This window comes from Aethalodelphis obliquidens, unplaced genomic scaffold, assembly GCF_003676395.1.
Source record: "Aethalodelphis obliquidens isolate GAN/ISIS:26980383/991018 unplaced genomic scaffold, ASM367639v1 scaffold1, whole genome shotgun sequence".
Lineage (NCBI taxonomy): Eukaryota > Metazoa > Chordata > Mammalia > Artiodactyla > Delphinidae > Aethalodelphis > Aethalodelphis obliquidens.
The window spans coordinates 105,119,399-105,142,347 of NW_020837945.1; the positions used below are offsets into that span (position 1 = coordinate 105,119,399).

At 38.7% G+C, this 22,949-nt stretch overlaps 1 protein-coding gene across 1 annotated transcript in view; it reads right to left on the bottom strand.

The window, feature by feature from the left end:
• Window positions 1-19,666, bottom strand: part of IQCJ (IQ motif containing J) — a 213,505-nt gene extending 193,839 nt beyond the window's left edge. Inside the window, exon 1 of the mRNA XM_027124468.1 lies at window positions 19,557-19,666. Coding sequence (XP_026980269.1) covers window positions 19,557-19,565 — 9 coding nt within the window. The 5' untranslated portion in view covers window positions 19,566-19,666. The remainder of the gene's footprint in view (window positions 1-19,556) is intronic.
• Window positions 19,667-22,949: the final 3,283 nt, after the last annotated feature.

Consider the following 22,949-nt stretch of genomic DNA (forward strand, 5'->3'; position numbering starts at 1 on the left):
ATCTCTTATAGGACCACAAATATAGTCGTCCCTCTGTATCAGCAGGGAATTTGTTCCAGGACCCCAGCGGATACCAAAATCCACTTATGCTCAAGTTCCTTATATAAAAAGGCATATTGAAGTCGGCCCTGCATCTGTGGATGTAGAACCCTCAGATAAGGAAGACCAGCTGTACAGTATCCCAGCTAAGAAAAAACAATCAGGTTAATTCAAGAATATAATCTTGTATACAGTCTGTATTTAAATTTTTCCTGTTGTCTCTAAAATGTCTTTTACAGTCTTTGCTTCAGGTGGGTGGCGGGGAAGAGAGTCTAGTATCCAACCAATATTCACATAGTGTATTAGGATGCTGTGTTTCTCTTAGTTTTTTTTACAACTAGAACAGTCCCACTGCCTTTTGTTTGTCTGTTTGTTCTTCACGACACTGACTTTTATACAAATACCAGCCACTTATAAAATGGATTCTGAATTTGTCAGATTGTTTCCTTATGATTATATTCTGAATTAACATTTTTTGCAAAAGTACTGGTAGGTGATGTTGTATTCCTCTTACATGTGAGGAAGCAGACAATGCCAGGGATGATAAGTCGGTAAGGTGGTGTCCTGTGGGTTGTTTCACTATACAGGCACATATTCCTTTTTGTAATAATTTAAGTCATCTGAGGGGTGATATGTTAAGATTATAAGAATGTCCCTTATCTCCAAAATGATTTTAGCATCCATTGATGATCTTTGCCTAATTTATTAGAAATTTCAAAATAGTGATTGTTTAATGCCATTATTTCTTCCGCATTAATGGGCTGACATTCTTCAAAGAACAGTTTTCCAGGACCTCCCTGGTGGCACAGTGGTTAACAATCCGCCTGCCATTACAGGGGACACGAGTTCAATTCCTGGTCCGAGAAGATCCCACATGCCCTGGAGCAACTAAGCTCGTGTACCACAACTACTGAGCCTGTACTCTAGAGCCCGCGAGCCACAACTACTGAGCCTGCGTGCCACAACTACTGAAGCCCATGCGCCTAGAGCCCATGCTCTGCAACAAGAGAAGCCACCGCAACGAGAAGCCCGCACACCGCAACAAAGAGTAGCCTCCGCTCGCCACAAGTAGAGAAAGCCCGCACACAGCAATGAACACCTAACACAGCAATAAATAAATAAATAAATTACTTAATTTTAAAAAAAAGAACAGTTTTCCTCATTCCTTTTTCCTCCTTTCTTTTTATAATCACTATGAACCCATGGACTTTTTAAAATTTCATTTAATGAGTTATAATCCCTTAGTGTTATTATTATTTTGATGTTTAAACTGTCCCAAATTTTGCCAGGGGGTGCCCTTCAAGCTGTTTTGTGTGTGTGTGTGTGTTTAATGACTCCTTTAGGTTTTGAGAGCTGCCTTTATTTCTTTTTACAGCTTTACTGAGGTATAACTGACAAATAAAGCTGTAAAATTTTAAAGTGTATAATGTGATAATTTGTTACACATACATTGTGAAATGATTCTCATAATCAAGTTAATTAACACATCCTTCACCTAACATAATCACGAGAATGCTTAAGAACTACTCTCTTAGCAAATGTCAAGTATACAATACATTATTAACTATAGTCACCATTCTGTACATTAGATCCTCAGAACTTATTCATCTTATAACAGCTTGTATCCCTTGACCAACTTTTCCCCATTACTCCCTCCCCCCAGACCCTGGCAACCACTATTCTGCTACCTTTTTCTATGAGTTGAACTTTTTTTTGGTTCCATACATAAGTGATACCATACGGTATTTGTCTTTCTCCATCTGACTCATTTCACTTAGCCTAATGCCCTCAAGATCCATCCATGTTGTCACAAATGGCAGAATTTCCTTCTTTCTCATGGCTGAATGATATATATATATATATATATATATATATATATATATATGTATATATATATATATATAATGATACTCATATGTATATATAAAACATTTTCTTTATCCATTCATCTATCGATAGACACTTAGGTTGTTTCCAGATCTTAGCTATTGTGAACAATACTGCAATGAACATGGGAGTACAGATATCTCTTCAATATCCTGATTTCATTTCCTTTGTATAAATATGCAGAAGTGGGATTACTGGATCATGTGGTAGTTCTATTTTTAATTTTTTTAAGAATTTCTATACTGTTTTCCATAGTGACTGCACCAGTTAACATTCCCGCCAACACTGCACAAGTGTTCCTTGTTCTCTACATCCTCACCAACACTTATCTCTTGTCTTTTTGATGACAGTCAAACAGGTATGAGAGGTAATATCTTATTGCAGTTTTGATCTGCATTTCCCTGATGATTACTGATGTAGAGCACCTTTTCATATACCTATTGACTATTTGCATGTCTTCTTTGGAAAAATGTCTATTCAGATTCTTTGTCCATTTATAAATCAGGTTATTTGGGGTTTTGGTATTGAGTCGTATGGGTTCCTTATATATTTTGGATATTAACGCTTTATTGAATATATGTTCACAAATATTTTCCTCAGTCCATAGGCTTTTTTCATTTTGTTAATTGTCCCCTTTGCTGTGCAGAATTTTTTTAGTTTGATGTAGTCTTACTTATTTTTGCTTTTGTTGCCTTTGCATTTGGTGTCAAATCCAAGAGAATCATTGCCATGACTGATGTCAAAATATTTACCTCTTATGTTTTCTTCTAGGAGTTTTATGGTATCAGGTCTTACATTCAAGTCTTTAATCAATTTTGAGTAGATTTTGTGTATGTTGTAAGATAGGAGTCCAATTTCATTCCATGGCATATGAATATCCAGTTTTCCCAGCACCATTTATTAAAGAGTCTATTCTTTCCCCATTGTGTATTCTTAGCACCTTTATTGAAAATTAATTGATCATGTATGCATGAGTTTATTTCTGGGTTTTCTATTCTGTTTCACTGATCTATGTGTCTGTTTTTATGCCATTACCATACTGTTTTGATTACTATAACTTTGTAATATAGTTTGAGATCAGGAAGAGAACTGCCTAGATTTCTGGCACTACAGACTCACTTCGTATTTTCCCTACCCTACACCTATAATCATCCATTTATCCCAGGCGTATTCTTTTTAATTAACGTTACAGTAGCAAAACTGATGAATTGATGAACTATAAAGATGACACTGCTGAAGTACTCAGAAATGCACTAGGACAAATTCAAATTAAGGTTGCTAGGTGTCAACATTAATTATTAATATAATTTTTAAAGTTCCTCAACTGATGTTTTTCACTATTCCTTAGGAATTTAACTTTTTAGCTACATTTGTAGGAATTATGATACAAATCAACTGGGGAAATCAGAACACTCAAGAAAGAAAAAACATATTTATTCCTTTTTCCTAAAAGCTGGTGAGGATTTTAGGTCATGCCCACATGAACCCAGACAGCTGATCACTTTGATCAATTCCTTACAACTGGACAATTTAGTGAAAAGAATGGGTAGAAGCCTGAGACTAAGTCAGACAAATGGGCTATGTTGGGCCCAGCTCTCGTCTCTCAGAGGGAGGGGCCGTGGCTATCCCAGGCCTTGTGAAAAGGAAGGTAGTGACCTTTTCCTGCAGGCTCTCCTCAGCCCTGGACTCAGCTCCAGAATCATCTCATTTCACACACTTGCACCTTGATTTTCTTACAGCTGACCTTCACTTCACTCCATTCCCCTCCTCCCAGATCTTCCATTATGACACACCCACTACATGCCTCCCACCTTTCAGCCCTGGCCAAATCTCCTGATCAGTAGTCTTACTTCCCTCCCTTGGTCCTTAAACACTGACTCTGTGAATAGACCCAGTACCAGCCCTACCCACCAGCTCTGAGGACCACATGCTTATAAGAACCAAACCGCCCATCCAACAACCTAATGCAAACAGTGTCTATCCATTCTCCCTTGATAATACATTGCAAGGATGCATCTGAAATCTAAGGAACAGGACTAGAATAAAACCCCATTAAATCTCAGGCTATAGAAACTGGGTCAAAATGGCATTACCATCTCTGTCACTTCTGTGAGCTTCTCTTTTCCTGTCAAGGCTTGCAATGACCGTGTTCCTTGTGCTTTTACCCTGAGCGCTTCTCAACTGCTGAAGGCAGGGTAACCTCTGGAGTCACATAGGCTAGTTCCTCTGGTTACCAGCTGTGTGGCCCTCATAAAGTTACTTAACCCTTCTAGGCCTTAGTTTCCTTATTCTTTTAACTTTTATTTTTAGATAATTGTAGATTCACATGCAGTTGTAAGAAATAATACAGAGAGACCTTGCATATTCTTTACCTAGCTTCTCCCGATGATAACATCTTGCATAACTAAATATCACAACAGGGAAACTGACATTGATACAATCCACCTTCCTTAATTATATTTCACCAATTTCACATGTACTGTGTGTATGTGTGTATATTTAGTTCTACATAATTTTATCCCATGTATATGCTTGAGTAATTGCTACCACAGTCAAAATAACATAATGTTCCATCATAAGGATCCCTCATGCTACCATTTTGTAACTATACCCACTGTCTTCCCTCTTCCCTAACTCCTGACAACCACTAATCTGTTCTCTGCCTCTATCCTTTTGTCATTTCAAGAATGCTATATAAGTGGAATCATATAGTGTGTAACCTTTTGATATTGACTTTTTTCACTCAGTATAATTCCCTAGAGATGACTCAAACTGTGTATATCAATTGTTCTTCTCTTTTTACTACTGAGTAGTATTCTATGATACAACATACCACAGTTTAGTAAACTAGTCACACTGAAGTACATTTGGCTTGTTACTAGTTTGGGGCTATTATGAATAAAGCTGTGAACATTTGTGTACAGCTTTAGTGTCATCATAGTTTTCATTTTCAGGAAAAAATGCCCAACCATGCAACCACTAGTTTGTATAGTAAGCACATGTTTAGTTTTGTAAGAAATTGCCATATTTACTCCACAATGGTTTTTACCATATTACATTCTCACCAGAAACGTGTGAGTGATCCAGTTTCTTGACATCTTCATCAGCATTTGGTACTGTCACTACTTTTTACTTTAGCCATTCTGATAGGTAATGATATCTCATTGTTTTAACTCGCATTTTACTAAAGATGTTGAATATCTCTTCACATGCTTACTTGCCAACTGTATATCACCTTTAAGGAAATGTATGTTTATGTATTTTGCTCATTTTTTAATTGGATTGTTTCATTTATTTACTGTTGAATTTTGAATTTTAAGAGTTCTTTATATATTGTAGATAAATTCTTTGTCAGATATGTGGTTTGCAAATATTTCCTCCCAGTCTGCGCTTGTCTTTTCATTCTCTTGATGAAATGATGTTTTGTCTTTCATAGAACAAAAGTTTCTGATGTTAATGAGATCCAATTTGTAAGTTTTTTTTTTTTTTTAAAGAATCATGCTTCTAGTGTCAAGTCTACAAATTCTTCACCTAGCCCTAGGTATTAAAATTTTTCTCCTATGTTTTCTTCTGTAATTTTTATAAGTTTTACATTCAAGTCTATATTCCATTATGAGGTAAATTTTCTATAAGCTATGTGTTTTGGTCAAAGTTCACGTTTTTGCTTAGGAATATTCAACTTCTCTTGTATTTCGATAATGGTATCACTATTCACTGAGAAGTTACCAAGCCCTGTGGGTCTCCTCCCCTGTCTCCTAGTCCAGGACTTACTGTCTCTGTTCTGGATCATTGCAATAATCTTGTACACTCCTGCCCTCACCAGCCTCTCTTATCTCAATCTGTTTCTCTGCATTCTTTTCCAGAATCATCTTTTTAAAGCCACATTTTATCATGTCACTATCCTTCTTAAAGATTTTAGATAGTGTTGACCAATGACAGACAGAGCCCTGGCTCCTTAGCTTGACATACATGGTCCAGACAATATAGCCACAGTTTTCCTTGTCTTCACCTCCACTTATTCCCCACATCACAGTACTTCGGCCACACCAAAGTGTGACATGAAAAGGTCTTTCAAACATGCTTTTGCAGACACCATTTTTTCCCACTGCTAAGCCTTTTTATCTACACCTCTTCCCTCAATCCTAGTTAAAAGGTCACCTTTTTTCCATATCTTTTCCCCAAAAAATGAGCCCCGCACCTCCTCGGGCAGAATTAATTGCACCCCCACAAGACTCTCTTTATCCCTCCCTATTACCTCTGTTCTTTCATCTGAAAATGGGGCTAATCACAAGAAATTTATCTTCTAAGGTTGTTGTGAGAATTAAATGAGTTAATACACGTAAAGCATAATAAAAGCATACTATAGACCATAATAAGTGCTCAATGTGTTAGTTATTATCACTGTTATAATTATTATATACCTTTGCTGTATCTCATGTAGTAGTTTATCACAGATGCTTTTTCTATGCTGGTTATGTACTCCTCTTCTCCACCAGGTTGTAAGACTTTCTATGGCATATATTACTTATTCTGTTAGTACACTGTAGGTTCTTGATAATTCATTGAACTGAATTGATTGTTTCAATTCAATTAATAAGGCAATTCAATTTAGAAATTATTTAACTTGTTCTCCCCCTTGAATCAACACATAATTTTATTGAACTAATTACTTTGGCAATTGATGGATATCCCACCACTTCAATTTTTGTTTCAATTATGCTAATACAAGCCTGAAGATTAAAAAAACTTGCTTTTTAAACTTTCTGAAATAAGAGATAATCAGAGTATTCATTCATGATAGAAAATGCAGGTCTCTTTTACTTAATGCTCCCCTATAAGAAATCACTGATTTTTTTTAAGCAAAAAATTGATCTAAGTCTAGTACACAGGCACTATTGGAGCTATCTTCACTTTCCATTAAAATTTTACTTTCTCCTCATTCTTAGAAGTTGTCTCAAGAAGGAATAGTGCAGAAGAGTTAAAATAGTTGAACATTTGGGTAAAGAATAAAAATACTAAAAAAATATAAAAAATAATAAAAAATTCTTAAAAATAAGAATTCTATTAGAGAAAAGTGATGGAAACGAGAAGGATTTGGTGGACCACACTTAAAAAATGATATGTTCATTTCTAGATGGTGGTTATATAAAAAAAAAAAAACTTTCTAGAAAAGCAACAGTATACTCTTCTCCCATTGAACATAATTACTGAGCCTCTGAAAAACCTAGAACCCCTCTGTCTCAGGATATCTGGTTAGACAAGACAGCAAATTTTCTGTTTCTGGCCTACAAAAGTACCTTGACTGACACAGCACTTATAAGTGGATTGAGTCTCTAAGTCTGCCTAACACAGTGATTTTTTAAGTGGGAAACTGCAGGTTAGTTGGTTAAAAGTGTAGTTGTGCTTACAATGAATATTCTAGAAGAGAAACAGTCGGGCCTGCTGTGTAACTGGTGAAAAGGAGCAGTATACAGAGCACGGGCTCCAGAAGCAGGGAACCCAGGTTCAAATCCCACCTTTACAGCTCAACAGCTATGTGGCCTTAGGCAAGACACTTCATTTGACTGAATTTCAGTTCCTTCACTGTAAAATGCCCATGGTAATACCTACCTCATAGGTTTCTAGGGAGTATTAATTGCAATAATGTAATAATAAAGGGCTTGTCAAATAAAGAACCCAAATAAATGTTAGTTTCTCTTCCCCTAATTAATCCTTTGCCAAGCTGAAACACTAACTCAGTTTATTAGACCATTAGTTCAGACACTTTCTTTCCAGCAGGAATTACTCTGACAGCAAGGCTGGTGTCAAGAGTAATTTCTACTGAAAATGTTCCAATCCTAACATTTCTATTGTGAACCCTAGTGTGATACAGAAAAAATCAGGCAGGGTTACTTTCAACCCTTGAGAAAATTGATGTGATGATAACCACAGTGGAAGAGTTTACACGCCCTGGATTGTTTCATTCTCACACCTTGAAAAGGGTATGTGGGTGGAATTAATCGGCTCCAGTGGAAGTTTGCTTGTAGTAAGCTTTCCTCTAAATTATCTCAACATTTTCTGTTACAACATTTTCTTTCAAAAGCTAATCATATTATACTGATATCATCACCAACCTCCCAAATACAATTAACAAACTATTTTATGGATATATTATGTTTGGAGTATAACAACAAAACGAGAAGGTGGCATTAATAAGAAGTACTCTATGCTTGGCATAGCAATACAGGCTAGGGTAAACGTATTCGCCTTTTACAATAAATGAATAGAAGTCATGTTTACTGAAACAGTCATTGATCTAGTTGCACTCACACTAATAGTAAGGATAAAAATGGTAAAAATTTAACTGGAAGGCAATTTGACACCAAAAGCCTTAAAAATGCATTTACACATAAACCTAGAAATTCCACTTCTAGGAATTTATTTTTAAAAATTAAAGATTTATACAATGATTTTTCAAGAAAATTTTTCTTGTAGGAAGGAAAAACCCTAAGCATTCAACATTAGAAGATTAAATAATGAAATATCCACCCAAAGGAATACTATGCAACCATTGAAAACGGAGTTATAGAAAAACATTTGTTGACATGAAAATATGTGCGTAATATTCTGCTAGGATTTGAAAGGCCATAAACTATTTGTACAGTGCTTTACAGTTTTCATAAAAATAAATATACTTATTTATAAAACTTTCAATAACTACATACCAAAATAAATATGAATAATGCTTCTTTTCTTTCTAAGGACTTTTTTTCTTCTATTTTGACTCTACATTTTCTGCAGTAAGCATATATTTATTGCATAGTAAAGGAAAATAAGTTTAAAAAACTCAAAAGAAGAATTAGCAAAGTACTTTTCAGCTAAATAGCAAATAGAGTCCTTCATCATTCACTGTGTGAATTCTGAGCTCTGGCTTTTTGGATTTCCCCTAAAATCTGACTTAAGAAGTTGAAATTTAAGAGACTGAAGACAAAGTCCCGGAGCAAGAAGATCTTAGGGATGCTCTTTTAGGGGAGGTGACTATCCTTTTGTTAAAGCCCTGGGTGACTGGGTCTTTTTACCTACTTCATCTCACTGCTGACCATAAACTGGAAAACTGGTGGGCTCTGTTTCAATTTGGGGGTCATCTCTTTAGATCAAGCCGTTGCTTGAGCACTGAGGCTCAGTGAAGTTTTAGGCAACTTTTCTGCTCTTGCTTAGTTCTTTGTGGTTCCAAGGAGGTTTCCTTCAAAAGGAAAGAAACTGATTGGTGCCCACGTTGGGATGCAGCTCCTGCAGTCACCACCAGGTGGACAAAAGCTCTGGCCTCTATCAGAGCCTTGCCTGCTGCACTGACCTGGACTCTGACTTATTTATAATATTATTAAGAATGATTATTGTAAATGTATGTATTGACCCTTTGCTATGCTTCATGCACTCTTCATACATTATTTTATTGAAACTCTAATAGCAGCCGTGGAAGATTAAAGCTATCATTATTCCTATTTTATAGATGAGGGAACAATAGCTAGTATGTAGCTAGTAAGGGGAATGGGAACCTGGATCCATCTGGATTTTATTAGATGTCCCTTAACCATTTAAATGCGCATATTTATTATTCACAATGGGGAGGAAGTTCAACTGGGCATTCCTAGGTCTTCCTACACCAGAATAGCAGTGATTCCGCAAAAATACTAAACCAACTTCACAACCACAGGAGTGATTCTGCTTTGCAGCTGTGCCCTTGACTGGTGGTGGGAAGGACAACCAAGACATAACCAAGGACCCTTGTGTGTTCAGCTCCACACTGACTGGCTTAAGCTTATCACTTAACCTCTCCAAACCTCAGATCCTTATGTAGAAAATGAGCTTTAAAATACTTGTCTTAAATACCTCATCTGTGAGTATCAAAGGAGACAATGTGTGTGTAAGCACTTTTAAAAGTACAAAGAGCAAGGAATCTTGATTAACCCCTGCATGCAAATTACTTCTGTCCTCAAAACCCAAAAGCAGTGCAACTTTTGTATAGCATTTTGCAAAAGACGGAGCAAGGAGCTTTAGAAATACCGAAAAACCTTAATGCAAAAAAATCCCATGTGTAATATTTCCCTACGTTTAGCATTCAATTTAATAAGTCCTGAGGAAAAGTTATTGACTCAACGTTCCCTTCTCCCATCTAATGCTCTTTGATTTAATGTTTACTCTCTAAGTACATGAACTTTTAAATAGCAGGAATTTTTGCCGCAGGACTTAAGGCTCTCCTGTGACTTGATGTTAGGAAATCTCCTTAGTAATTTCGGTTTCTGCTCCTTGGGAGCAAACTAGAGCTTTGGCAGTGAGTTGATACACATTCTGTTTTAACTTAGGATGATACTTGGCTCAATAATTCAAAAATATTATACCAAGGCTTAGGATTATACTTGCATGAAGGACTAATCTTTTTAAAAACTAATATCTCGGGGTAGGAGGAAGAAAGGGACTTGTCTTGACTATTTTTTAAATTGTATAAGCAATACATGTCTATGTTAAACAATTCAAATAGTAAGTACACATACAGTGAAACGTAATATGCACATTTCCATTTCTCATTGGCAATCACTACTGACATTCATATATATTTGGAAATATTTTTATGATTAAATAAGCAAATGGATATATATACATTAATCTATTTTTTTAACACAAACAGTATCATTCATACTATACGGTCTCCTCTGAAAGATGCTTATTTTTTCTCCTAAAAATATGCTTGTATAGTTTTTCATATCCACTTGTATGGCTCTAACAGTTTTAAAATCTCCTCTACAGTACTCCATTGCATGGATATACCATATATTATTTAGGTATTTTTTGCTGGGTATATACTTAGTTGTTTATAGGTTTTTAATATCATAAACAATGCTGCAACCAACGATTCCACCACGTCTTTGCTCAGTTATATGAGACCATCTGTAGGAAAATTCTTTTTTATAAATTTATTTATTTTATTTTATTTATTTTTGCCTGTGTTGGGTCTTCATTGTTGTGTGTGGGCTTTCTCTAGTTGTGGTGAGGGGGGTTACTCTTCGTTGCAGTGCACGGGCTTCTCATTGCGGTGACTTCTCTTGCTGTGGAGCTCGGGCTCTAGGCACGCGGGCTTCAGTAGTTGTGGCACATAGGCTCAGTAGTTGTGGCTCACGGGCTCTAGAGTTCAGGCTCAGTAGTTGTGGCACTTGGGCTTAGTTGCTCTGTGGCATGTGGGATCTTCCCGGACCAGGGCTCGAACCCGTGTCTCCTGCATTGGCAGGTGGATCCTTAACCACTGCGCCACCAGGGAAGCCCCATAGGAAAATTCCTAGAAGTAAAATTGATAGGCCAAGAGAGATGTGCCTTTAAAATGCTGATATTACAAACTGCCATCTAAAGATGGCTGTACTAATTTACTCTTCCCCCCACAACTGGTATGTGGGAGCCCATCCTTCATCAACGATGGGTATGGACTCTACAAGAAACCGTTAGACTGAGGTGTATGATATTAATGGTTCAGTGGACACTGGATTAAAGTAAATATCTGTAGGTCTTAGATACCAAGAAACTGGAAATGCCTGCCTTTAAGTGTACCTCCTGTGAACGGCCAGCCTCCTCGCTCTGAGAAGAAATAAGGTAGAAGCGAACTGAAGCTCATAGAGAGGGGCTTAACAGTCATGGAGTGCTTACTTCATGCCAGGTACTGTTCTATGTGTTTTATTTACATTAAGTCATGCATTCCTCCTACCAATCCTATGAGGAGGGTACTTTCAGCATTTCCATTTTACAGACAAGAAAACTAAGGCACAGAGAAGTTAAATACATTTCCCAACATCATTCAGCTGCTAAGTGGCAGAGCTCAGATTTGCACCTAGGAAGTTTGAGTCCTGAGTCAGGTACTTTTAACCACTTATGTAACTACCCCTACTGATGAGCTGAACACATTTATTAAATACCTGTTCTATGCCAGAAATGATACTGCACCACTTGATCCTCACATCAATACAAAGAATTATCCCCATTCCTCAGAGATATTACCATGGCTTGCCCCAGTGACAGAAGGAGGACTTGTACCTAGGCATGTCTGATTCTGAAGCTTGTACTGATTCCACTACATCATGTCTTCAGAATGAGATGCATAAGGAAGCTAAACAGCTCTATGTGAATAAACAGAGCTTACCGGGGGCTGTATCACACCTAATCCTTCCTTCATCAGAGTTCTGTATGCTTAGAATGTTCATGCACTTTCAATAGTATGCATGTAATCACATAGTGGCAATTTGCTCTCTCCCATAAAGTGCGAGCTCAAATTGTCCTGTGTAGACCAAAATTGAAGGCAGAATTAAAGTTTTCCAATTCCCAATATCAACAAAGCCCATTTAAGAAAAGTGACATAGTTGGGTGAGGATGAGCAGATGGACGCCCACACTGCAGGGACATACATCACTAGACTATGGTAGCAACATATTTTTATCTCAGAGAGCAACTCACTATCAGTCCCTCAGAAAACTAGGTTTGGCGCTGGTTCCTGAGTTTACAACTGTATTTCCTTACTGTATACAGAAAGAACCCAAGGGAGATAAGAAAAGCAGCAAGAAGGAGGAGAGCTTAGAGAAGAAGCTTCTGGGTACGAAAGCCGGCCAATCACTGTTATGCTCACACCTACCATGCCCAGCACAGTGTGTGAGAGTTCAGGCCCTGGGTTCAAATCTGCTCTGCTACTTACCTGATGTATGACTTTGGACAAGTTACTGAACCTCTCTAGCCAAGTTTCCTCATCTATAAAATGAGTAATACCAATAGTACTTAGCTCATTAGCCTGTCATGAATATTAACTATCATCCAGTACAGATCGCTGCCCTGAAGCTTGAGAGTACAGTACAGAATCACCCAAGGCCACATAGACAGAGCCCCCTCCCTTTCATGTTGCAGTCTTATTGCTTTTTTCGTTTAATGCAATCAAGAAAACATACTGTCCTGTATCTACATCTGGAACAGAGAAGATTTCTACTCTTTTTCACCTTAAAATACTTTTTTTTTTGAATTTTTGAATTTTATTTATTTTTTTATACAGCAGGTTCTTATTAGTTATCCATTTTATACATATTAGTGTATATATGTCAATCCCAACCTCCCAATTCATCACTACACATCTTATATAGCTTCATATTCTAGTGGTCAGAGTATGTAAATCCTGTATTTCTGCGTCTGGCAACCCTAGTTATGAATGGGCATCAGATCTATGTTATCATCGTCACAAAACACACGTTACCAGAGCTTATCTTTTGATTATCACCGCTTGTTAGGCAACAGGTTGTCTGTATATGGCCACGCAGTAGCCTTTGGAGGTTAATTTGATCAGTTCTTCGAAGTTTACTTTTTTGTACCCCATGGATGCTAATGTAATATTACCACAAGTGTTTTCCAGCACTACACAGTAAAATAAGAAAGCTTGGAAGAATATGCAAATTTTACTATTATGTTGTTCAGTTTTAAGGGCAATTAAATATTTGCTTTGAGCTCCTCACATTACATTGCAAATCCATAAAAAACTTACCATCATTTCTGTACCTAAAGCTTATTTAGCATTAAGTCTTTGCCATTATTTCTCTTTCACTGAAAATTGGGTTTTCAATTATACATCATAATCCTATATTATGTCAATTTATTGGCAAAGAAATTTAGTCTTTTTTTCTGTTTATGTTAAATCAATAGCCTCTGTCCCTTTGTGAGGCAGTGGGAGGCAGCGGCTTCAGGTTTTCTCTCTGAGAAGGTGTCTACATCTCATGAAAACAATGTCGGCTCTATCTACCCTGTGATCAAAGACCTTCAGTGAAATGGGCCAGTCCTGCTGGCCAGGATCAGGTGTATACAGAGCCAAGACGTCTTCTTAAAAAATAAAGTCTAGGCACTTCCCTGGTAGCGCAGTGGTTAAGAATCCGCCTGCCAATGCAGGGGACACGGGTTCGAGCTCTGTCTGGGAAGATCCCACATGCCTCAGAGCAACTAAGCCCGTGCGCCACAGCTACCGAGCCTGCGCTCTAGAGCCTGTGAGCCACAACTACTAAGTCCGTGAGCCACAACTACTGAGCCTGAGCTCTAGAGCCCACGTGCCACAAGTACTGAGCCCACGTGCCACAACTACTGAAGCCTGAGTGCCTAGAACCCGTGCTCTGCAACAAGAGAAGCCACCACAATAAGAAGCCCGCGCACCACAACGAAGAGTAGCCCCTGCTTGCCGCAACTAGAGAAAGCCCGCGCGCAGCAACAAAGACGCAACTCAGCCAAAAATATAAATAAATAAATGAATAAATAAAATAAAGTATAATAATAATTCACTCAAACTGGCTGCTAGAAATTGTGTGGATCCAAAACAGGTATTTTTACATTTTAATTTAGAAAAAGGAACCTAAGTTCTGTCAGAATGGTTGGTGTCTATAAACATAGCTTTTGTCTTCTATGCCTTAATCTTTTTTCAAGGGATTATGACAGTGAATTAAAAATTAGGCAAAACTTGAGGAGCTGAATAAGCAGTGCTTGAGAGAGAGAAAAATGAAAATAGTTGTACGTCATTTATTTGGGGAAATCAGTGAGATGGTCCACCCACACACAGTTCTTGGACTCCTGTTGTCTTCCCTTAACAAGAGCCTCCTCCTGTCCATTTCTGGTTCCCATACACCAGCCTCCTGGAACCCAATTCAAACTTTTAAGTCCCTTTTGAGTACTCTCTTCCCTGAACCCCTTCCTTTAATCAATCCTGGAGTCCTGTCCACCCTTACTTCATATTTTCCCACATCTTTTCCATCCTTTACACACTGGGTTCAAGATCTCACTTCGTCTTGCCTGGAGTAGCAAAAGGCCCTCCTAACTGATCTGCCTGACTCCTGACTGCTCTCCATCCAGTGCAGCCTCGACACCATAACCACATTCACCTTCACACAAGATCATTTCCATCATGTCACTTCTCTGCTCCAAAACCTGTAGCGGGAAACTTAAACTCCACGGCTACAGTTCTTTGATCGATTCTGAGTTATTTTTCTGGGCATATTTCGCATTAACCTCTTATATATTTTCTAAATTCCAGCTAAATTTTCCATTCCCCTAATCACCCCCAAATCACCTCATTCTGCTTCTTCTGTATGAAATAGCTTCTCAACTCTACAAATTCCTACCCATCCTTCAACACCAAAATTAAATACAACCTTTCTATATATATAAGTAAACACTTTTGCTATTGCTTAGCTGTAGTAATGAAATTCCTCCAGCTTTGGGTCCAAATTGTCCACACAATCAGATCATACAGGGTCTTTCTGTGCCATAGAAAGAAGCTTGGAATTTATCCTCTAGGCTACAGAGAACCAATGAACAGTATCAAGCATTGGAATTATAAACCAGGGTTGCGTTTAACTCAGATGATGCTGTGGCAGTGGATAGACCTGAGTAGGATGGTAGAAAAGACACTGAAGATAAAAGGACCCATTAAGCAGTTACTGGATCTGCCTGGGAGAGAAGACTGAAAGAAGGGCATGTTTTGGAGAGGAGGATGATGAGCAAAATTCTAAGTGTGTTGAAGATGAGGTTCTGAGGACTAGGGTGAGACTGGCAAAGCACACAGGGTGTAGACTTAAAGAGACACTCACTCTCAGGTGCCTACCCTGCACCTGCATGACCCTGAAAGTGAAGGCTTCCTTAAATTCTTTGCCCTGGGTACCTAACTTGCCTCACCCTGGGTTCCGATGGTATATTTTGTATAGACATCACCTTTGCAGCCAAGGAGGTACACATCTCAGATCTCCCTTTGAGAGAGAACTTGCTGTTCAGTTGCAATAAGTGCAGATAGCTGACAGCCTCCAGCTACAGAACATTCAGAATCTGCCCCAACTTCTGAGTCACAGCCATGCCTTTCCTGGGAACCTCCCGTCGGTGACCAAGCAGGTTAGCGGTACTCGGCCTGGCCATTTCCTTCCAACAGGGGGCTCCTCTAACAGGCAGCCTTCCCTCTGGAGATCACCATCAAGTTGGGTGAGGCTGTGTCAGATCTGCATTGTGGTCTGAAGCCTTGCCCTGCACAACTCTGCTTCCTCCCTCTTTTATCTTTACCCTCCAATAAAATACTTGCTCAATAATTCTGTCTCAGCATCTGTTCCCAGAGGACCTAAATGACACATCTAGTCAGCAACTGGTCACACCAGTCTGGATCTGGAGTTAGAGATGAAGTGATAAGCAGAAGTGGCTTTGTCATGTAGTGGTTAGAAGGCTGGGCTCCAGAGTCTAGGTTTAAATCCCAGTTCATCCACTTTTGACCTTGTACAACCTTAGACAAGTTACAGAAATTCTCAGTATCTCAATTTCTTCATATACAGAATGAAGATTTTAATGAGTAAATGAGGACTATATGAGATAAAGCATTTAAAGTATTTAGCACAGTCCCTGGCCCACAGTAAATGCTCAAGAAATATTAATTAACATTACTGCATAGATTTTGAAATGCTGTTTTACAGATGTTGATAGATAGGATAAAAGAGAAGAAATGTTCACTTGCTCAAAGAATTTTCCATAGGATATAATATGGCTAGTGAAGATTAACTAAAAATATTTCAAACTCAACCCTGTAATTTTTTTAATTTCTCTTGTTGTTACTCCTAATGATTCCTCTTCTCCATATAATATCATCACCTTTTTTCTCCTGACATGATTTGTTTCTTCCCATATTTCTTTTCCATCCACCCAATATGTCTATTTCTCTCCTTTCTATCAGCTGCTGCTAATAACCTCCTTCAAAACTTGGTTGAGAACTCACCTTCTCCAGTTTCCTTAACCTGCCTGCCCTACCTGTCCCAACTGTGATCATTCCTCTCTACTTGCAAACCCTAAGAATAGAAGCATTTTGAAGCTAGGTAGAACAAAAAATAATCTAATTCTCAAACTACGTTGAAGGTATCTGTGCCTTCATAAATAATTATTAATAACAAACTAGCAGGAACAGCATCTCCTCTTTCTTTAGACAAGACCTACCCCCGCCAACCCACCCATTTACTCAAGGCTAGGAGATGGCTTGGCAAAGTGATGCTCAATAAATGCTTACTTAAAGGATGAATGTTTCAGCTGTGGATGCATGGTCAGTCTACAAATTATATTTTTATAGCCTCTTTCTATATGTGAGCCTTACAAAATGAAATGTTTCGTAAGACAATCTCAGTCATGCAATGGAGAAACTATTGTATGGGGGAAGTGTTTTACAATCATCTTAGGTATTTTAGGTAATATAAATCTGCTTTATAAAAATAAAGGCCTGTTCTATAATCTAAAAGCCAGTAGGAAATCATAATTAGAGCCAGATGGCAAACGTGGCACTCTTTCCTCTATTTGGTACATATGATATTCCCTACAAAATGGCACTGAGTGTTTTCCTGTTACCACAGAGCACCATATAAACTCAGAAAAATAAAACTTCTTTTTATGCCTATGAAACTAACTCCAAACAAAATAACCAACTTCAAAAGTAAGATGAAAGTGTTCTGTAATGTGGTTGAATGCAATGAATGTTTTTACATAGCTCATTATCTGTATATTTACATTAATGCACATTGCATTACATGCCAAAAAAGCACTACTAGATCTTCAGTCATCCTATACATTCAATTTGAAAGCTTCATCAAGTTATTCACATTCAAAGGCAATATCCCTACATCAAACAGGTTACAATATTAGGTGTATTTAAATATTGGAAATGCATAGTGCCTAAATTAAAATCAGTTACACACAGAGCAATACATGAGTATAACGTTAATAGCCAAAACAGGTTTTTAATGGCTTCTAATATAATATGCCCTTTCAAGGAACCATTCGTACATACTGAAATGTATTTTTACTGTACTGCTTTGAGTAATTATGAATTGAACATGGGTGATAAAAATCAGTATTAAAAGTTATGTAAATTCTTTTGGAAATACATATAATCCTCTTAAGTATGCAGCTCTATAAGTGATAAAATATTGGATCTCAAACACCAAAAAGTAAAGTGGTTTTCACACTGATTTTCAAGAATATGCCTTTTTATTGTTACAGTTCAGTAAACTATTTTACCAAAGTTTACAGTCATCTCAACTTCAAAGCAAATCAAAATTAATTTGTTTGTTCTATAATCAATATCATGAAGCAAAAGTCATTAATAGCCAATATAAAATAAGCTATTTACTACCTCATTTTAAATATAGTGGGGAACTACAAGAGGGCATTAACACTATCCTAACCTGTTCTACTTAAGTTGATATTTGTTTCCATTTTCAAATATCAATACCTACTGCACACTTAGAAAACTTACTTGTGAAAATATGTTTCATTTAATTTCTCAGAAAACTGCTAATTCAACCTACTTCTGTTTGTGAATTCTGAGTTACTACATTATTTTCTCATCTTCACAACAATTAGTAATTACTGATCTCTCAAAAAGCAAGGACAGGATGCAAAGTAAAATTAATATGAAGACAAGAAAGCAAATTCTAGTGTGCAAGTGAGCAACACTCAAGAAAAGTTGTTTCTCTTACACACAGCACATTAGAGTCATAATTAGCTCACCACCACAGTTAGAAATATACATACACATTTTTCAAAATAAGTCTTTTAAAGTACTGCAAGCATCTTTCTAGCTTAAGGATTTGAAACAGCAATTAAGTCTGAACCTTAAATCATTTGTCTCTATAACTAGAAGAGCAAGTCCCCAGGATGTAAATCTCACCCAATGAGACAAGGGAAGCTGAATGTATTATTAATTGCTAAATAATTTCTTAATTTTAGAATCTAGCACCCAACACTGGCAAATAAATAATGTGGTTTATGAACCGACACTCTCATGCTGCTTTACTAGAGTTCAATAAACACATGCACATTCTAAATGTACAGTGTGAATGCAATTTCTACAAGCCAGGAAACACAGCAGGACTCGGTGATAGCAAATCTACCCCATCTACTTATTATTCAAGCACTAGTATTTAGAATACCTAAAATGCCTGCTGAACACTGCGGCTCAACGTCCCCGTGGGGTTACTCTGAAGCAGAACCACATCCCTTCCCCTCAGTGATTACTGAGTTTTAAGAAGGCAGGTAACATGGGGTAGAGATTCTCGTGCAGCAGCAAGATAACTCTTCTCTCCAAATTTTCAAAAACCAACACTCCCTATACACACACACACACACACACACATACACACACAAAATCACCTTTTCTTAAGAAAGAAAGGAGGGTTTTTCAAATAGGTGCCTACAACATGCCGTTTGCATAGGGATGAAAAATGTATTTTTCCTCTACTTGCTGCTGTGTAAGATGTTTACAGATCTGATTAGAAAACCTGGATGTACATAAAAAGTAGTGCTTTCAATGAGATTCCTTTAGTGAAATCTGTCTATGCAGACAAGTGTGTACATAAATAATACATATTTATGCAAACATGCCTACATTAACAACACACAAACACACACACACACACACACACACACGTACCTAGACCAATAATTAAGCTTACACGGTCCTCTAAGCCCCCTTTGACATTTTAGCATGCATGTTTTTCAGAAGACAGATTTTTTTAAAATAATAAGCAGCTGCATATAATGCATGCCAAAGTGGCATGTTAGAGGAGCAAATACATTACCAGACGCATTTTGAAGTTTCTGGAACACCTGCAGGTAAAAGGAGCCTGTGAATCGGTTGCTGGCACACGGTATTCCTCTGAATCCCAGAGCTCGGTGTGACTGTGGGGGAATGTGAGGCGAGTGTGAGGCTGGAAACCTTTGAGTTGAGCTCACTCTAGGCATCAGAAAGCCTCAAAGAGGGGAAAGAAAAAGGCAGCCCAACAGACAGCTAGATGAGAAACTTCTGGCACCTCTCCAGCTCAGGAATGAATTCTCTGTAATTTGGAGATGTATAGTGATGGAAATGAAGAGAAACTTGGATTTAGGGGGGAATTTGCTCAGCCATGCAGAAATGGGCAGGTAACAGTCTCTCAGCTCATTTTAAAACAGTCATTCAGGAACAAGACTGAATCAAAAAATTAACAGGCATCCTTTTGCTGAAAAAATAAAAGGCTACTCCCGCCAGCTTCCCAAGATGCCTTTACAAACTTCAAACGGATCATTCCATCAGCTATTTGTTGCACATTTTATTAATCCCAGTGCAGAGGTAAACTGGCAAATCTAATCCCTTTTATGCAGAAAACTGGATTTATTGCTTCTTTTTATAATGCACTTTAGTCATATAAATACATAGATTTACTTAGAGTTCTCGTTTCTTGTGTAAAACCACTACTGTTTGGTCCAGATAAAATGCTGAAAGTCTTGTTTGCAGCTTTTTAAGGAAGTGGAGAAAAAATGTTTTAATACTCAGAAGCCGAGCTGAATACAGATATTTAAATGTAGAGTTTGAAGCAAAGAGAGTATAAAGGAAGCGCCCTGAGCTATTAAGTAGCACATAAGACATACGGTTATACATGAGCATTGAGCAGGCAGGTGGCTCAAGTCTATAAATATATACATAATTAAGGATAGGAAGAAAAGAGCTGTGGCAAATTAAGTTCTTAGAGACAATAGCTGTGATTTTGTTTAGGCTTACAAATAGGCTAATAATTTCTGGGGAGCACATGTGGGCTTCACCTTATCTGAAGAACTCAACTCACAAATAGAGAGCAAGGTTGGAAGCCTCACATGCTGGCAATCTACATTCAAATGTAATGAGGGGAAGGACGGTATTACCATGAAGAATGTTGTCATATTACATTGTGCCTGTGTGGCTTAACTACTCATCCAACCCTGCAAATGGCCATTTGCCTGGACTCAATAGCAAATGCTCTATCGATGCGAGGGTGGAGGTGGGAGGCCAATTTTATTTGTTTTACTACCCCTGCACCTTTGGGAGGCTCCGAATAAAATGCATGGGCTCAGCGTAGGAGTGATTCTTTTCAAGGCCACATTTATCTATAATAAATTCAAAGTAGAATTAATGATGACCAATTAAGCTATTTATTATTTTAACTCTTGAGGTCAAGGGCAAAACAGTGTTTATGTTTATTGACAGAGGGTCGACAGCAAGATGGCTGAAGATGGCCGGGCTCAATAAATACGTACTGACCAAGTAGCTTCCCGGCCTCCTCACATTCCAGGGCCCAGTCCTTTTTGTCTAGATCTTTTCTTATCTCTACAGTGCCATCTGCTTCATCCATCCATTCAACACATGTCTAGTGAATTGGACCCTCCATCTGATGCTGTGGACACTTAAGACGAGACCCTCCCTCAAGGAGCTTACCATCGCCAGGTCGTACCGCAACAGGTCTCAGGAAGGGAGGGGCACATCCAAAGTACTTACAAACACCCAGGCTCACCACAATCCCTTCTTCCATTTTGGATTCACTTTTGGTGGGGAGAGGCAAGCAGAGTTTGTGCACGGGCTTTGGGAAATTATCTCCCCAGGTGATTCTGATGAAGTCCCCTCCTCTACCCCACAGGAGTAAAGGCAATTCAAGACGACTGTTATCAGCCCTCTAGTAATTGAGAGGAGGGTGTCCCATGCACCGCTGCACATACACTCAAGCTACAGAGCCACTCAAGCTAACCTGCCCTCTGTGTCTTTGCTCATTCCCTCCACTGTGGGGAAGGCCCAGACTTAATCAGTGTGCCCTAGAGCCTGGGTCTGCTGGTTCTGAATGGGTCTGGAAGCCAAAGCTAAAGGCAAAAGAGAGCCCAAATATTTTGGTTCGTTCATATAACCTCTCTGGGCCTCTGCTTCCTTATCTGTAGAATGAGAGGGCAGGGCAGGCTTCGAGTCTGCGATTTCCCTGCCTAAGCCAAAACGTATGAGCGCCCTCTCTGAGGGAGTCAGCTCTATGCTACACTGGCACCTACACAAGATCAAGCCTGCGGCTGGAACTCAGAATTCTCCACTCTACCATCTCACTGCCTAAAGGTACCTACGCAGCAAATCAAATCTCACGAGGGTGAATCTTCAGCCTGAGGAGCTGGGGACCCAGCACTGTACACTCTTCCTTCTCCGTGGGTGGAACACTGAGGAATTCAGAGCACGGGAACAAACACATTATCTTCTGGCTCTCTCCCTGCTTGCTTCAGCAACTGCCTCAGCTCCGCTCCAGACGCCCTAGTGAGTGGGGATTCCTGGAACCTTCAGGCAGAGTGGTCACACAGCCAGAAGCCAGGCTGCCCCCTGGCCCCCTACCTCCATGGCTGATCCCCTTCTAATGAGTGTGCGGGCTTGAGGAACTGGGCTTAGGGCTATCCAGAACAGCTCCTCCAGGCTCTGCTCCTAACCTCTGGTGGTGGAGGAGTACCCCAGGTCACTCTTCAGAGCTATAAGAAGAGAACAGCCACACCACCCTCAGTTGGCCAGCCTGCCTGCCCACTTCACCCCTCCTTGATTTTCAGCACAGGCTCACTCTATGTCCCACAAGCCCACCCACGGTGACAATAAGAATAGCTCAAGGGGGAGGGCTCACTCAGCCTCTTCTCCCCACTGACTGCTCTGAGCTCAGCAACACCTGCATTCACTCAGGAAGAAACCAATAGTGGCAGGTATTTTGAAGACAAAGCTCATGTGACCAACTAAAATATAAACTTCTTCATGTAACAATTCTACTTAAAATTAAATATTTTCCATCTCCTCTAGTTCTCTAGCTAAGAAAATCAGAAAAGCTTGGCCTTAAAGCACAAAGAGAAGGAAAAGCACAAATGTTCGAAGACGGCAGCACTGCAGAGAAGCTGGAGACCCAGACCTGAGTTTGAAGACAAGATTCTCTACTCAGTGGGTCTTTGGGTAAGCCATGCAAGTTCCTTCATACTGCTTCCTCCTTTGTAAAAGAAAAAGTACCTACCTGATCAACTTCTTTCTAGAGTTAAGATTTTAAAAGTGCTGGGTGCATCATAAGTTACTTAAGAAATAGTAACTCACATTATAATAATCAAAAGTGTCCAGTCACCTTCAATACCCCCATTAACCTGTGGGGACAGGGACTATGTCTTAGTCATCTGCCCCATCCCTAGTT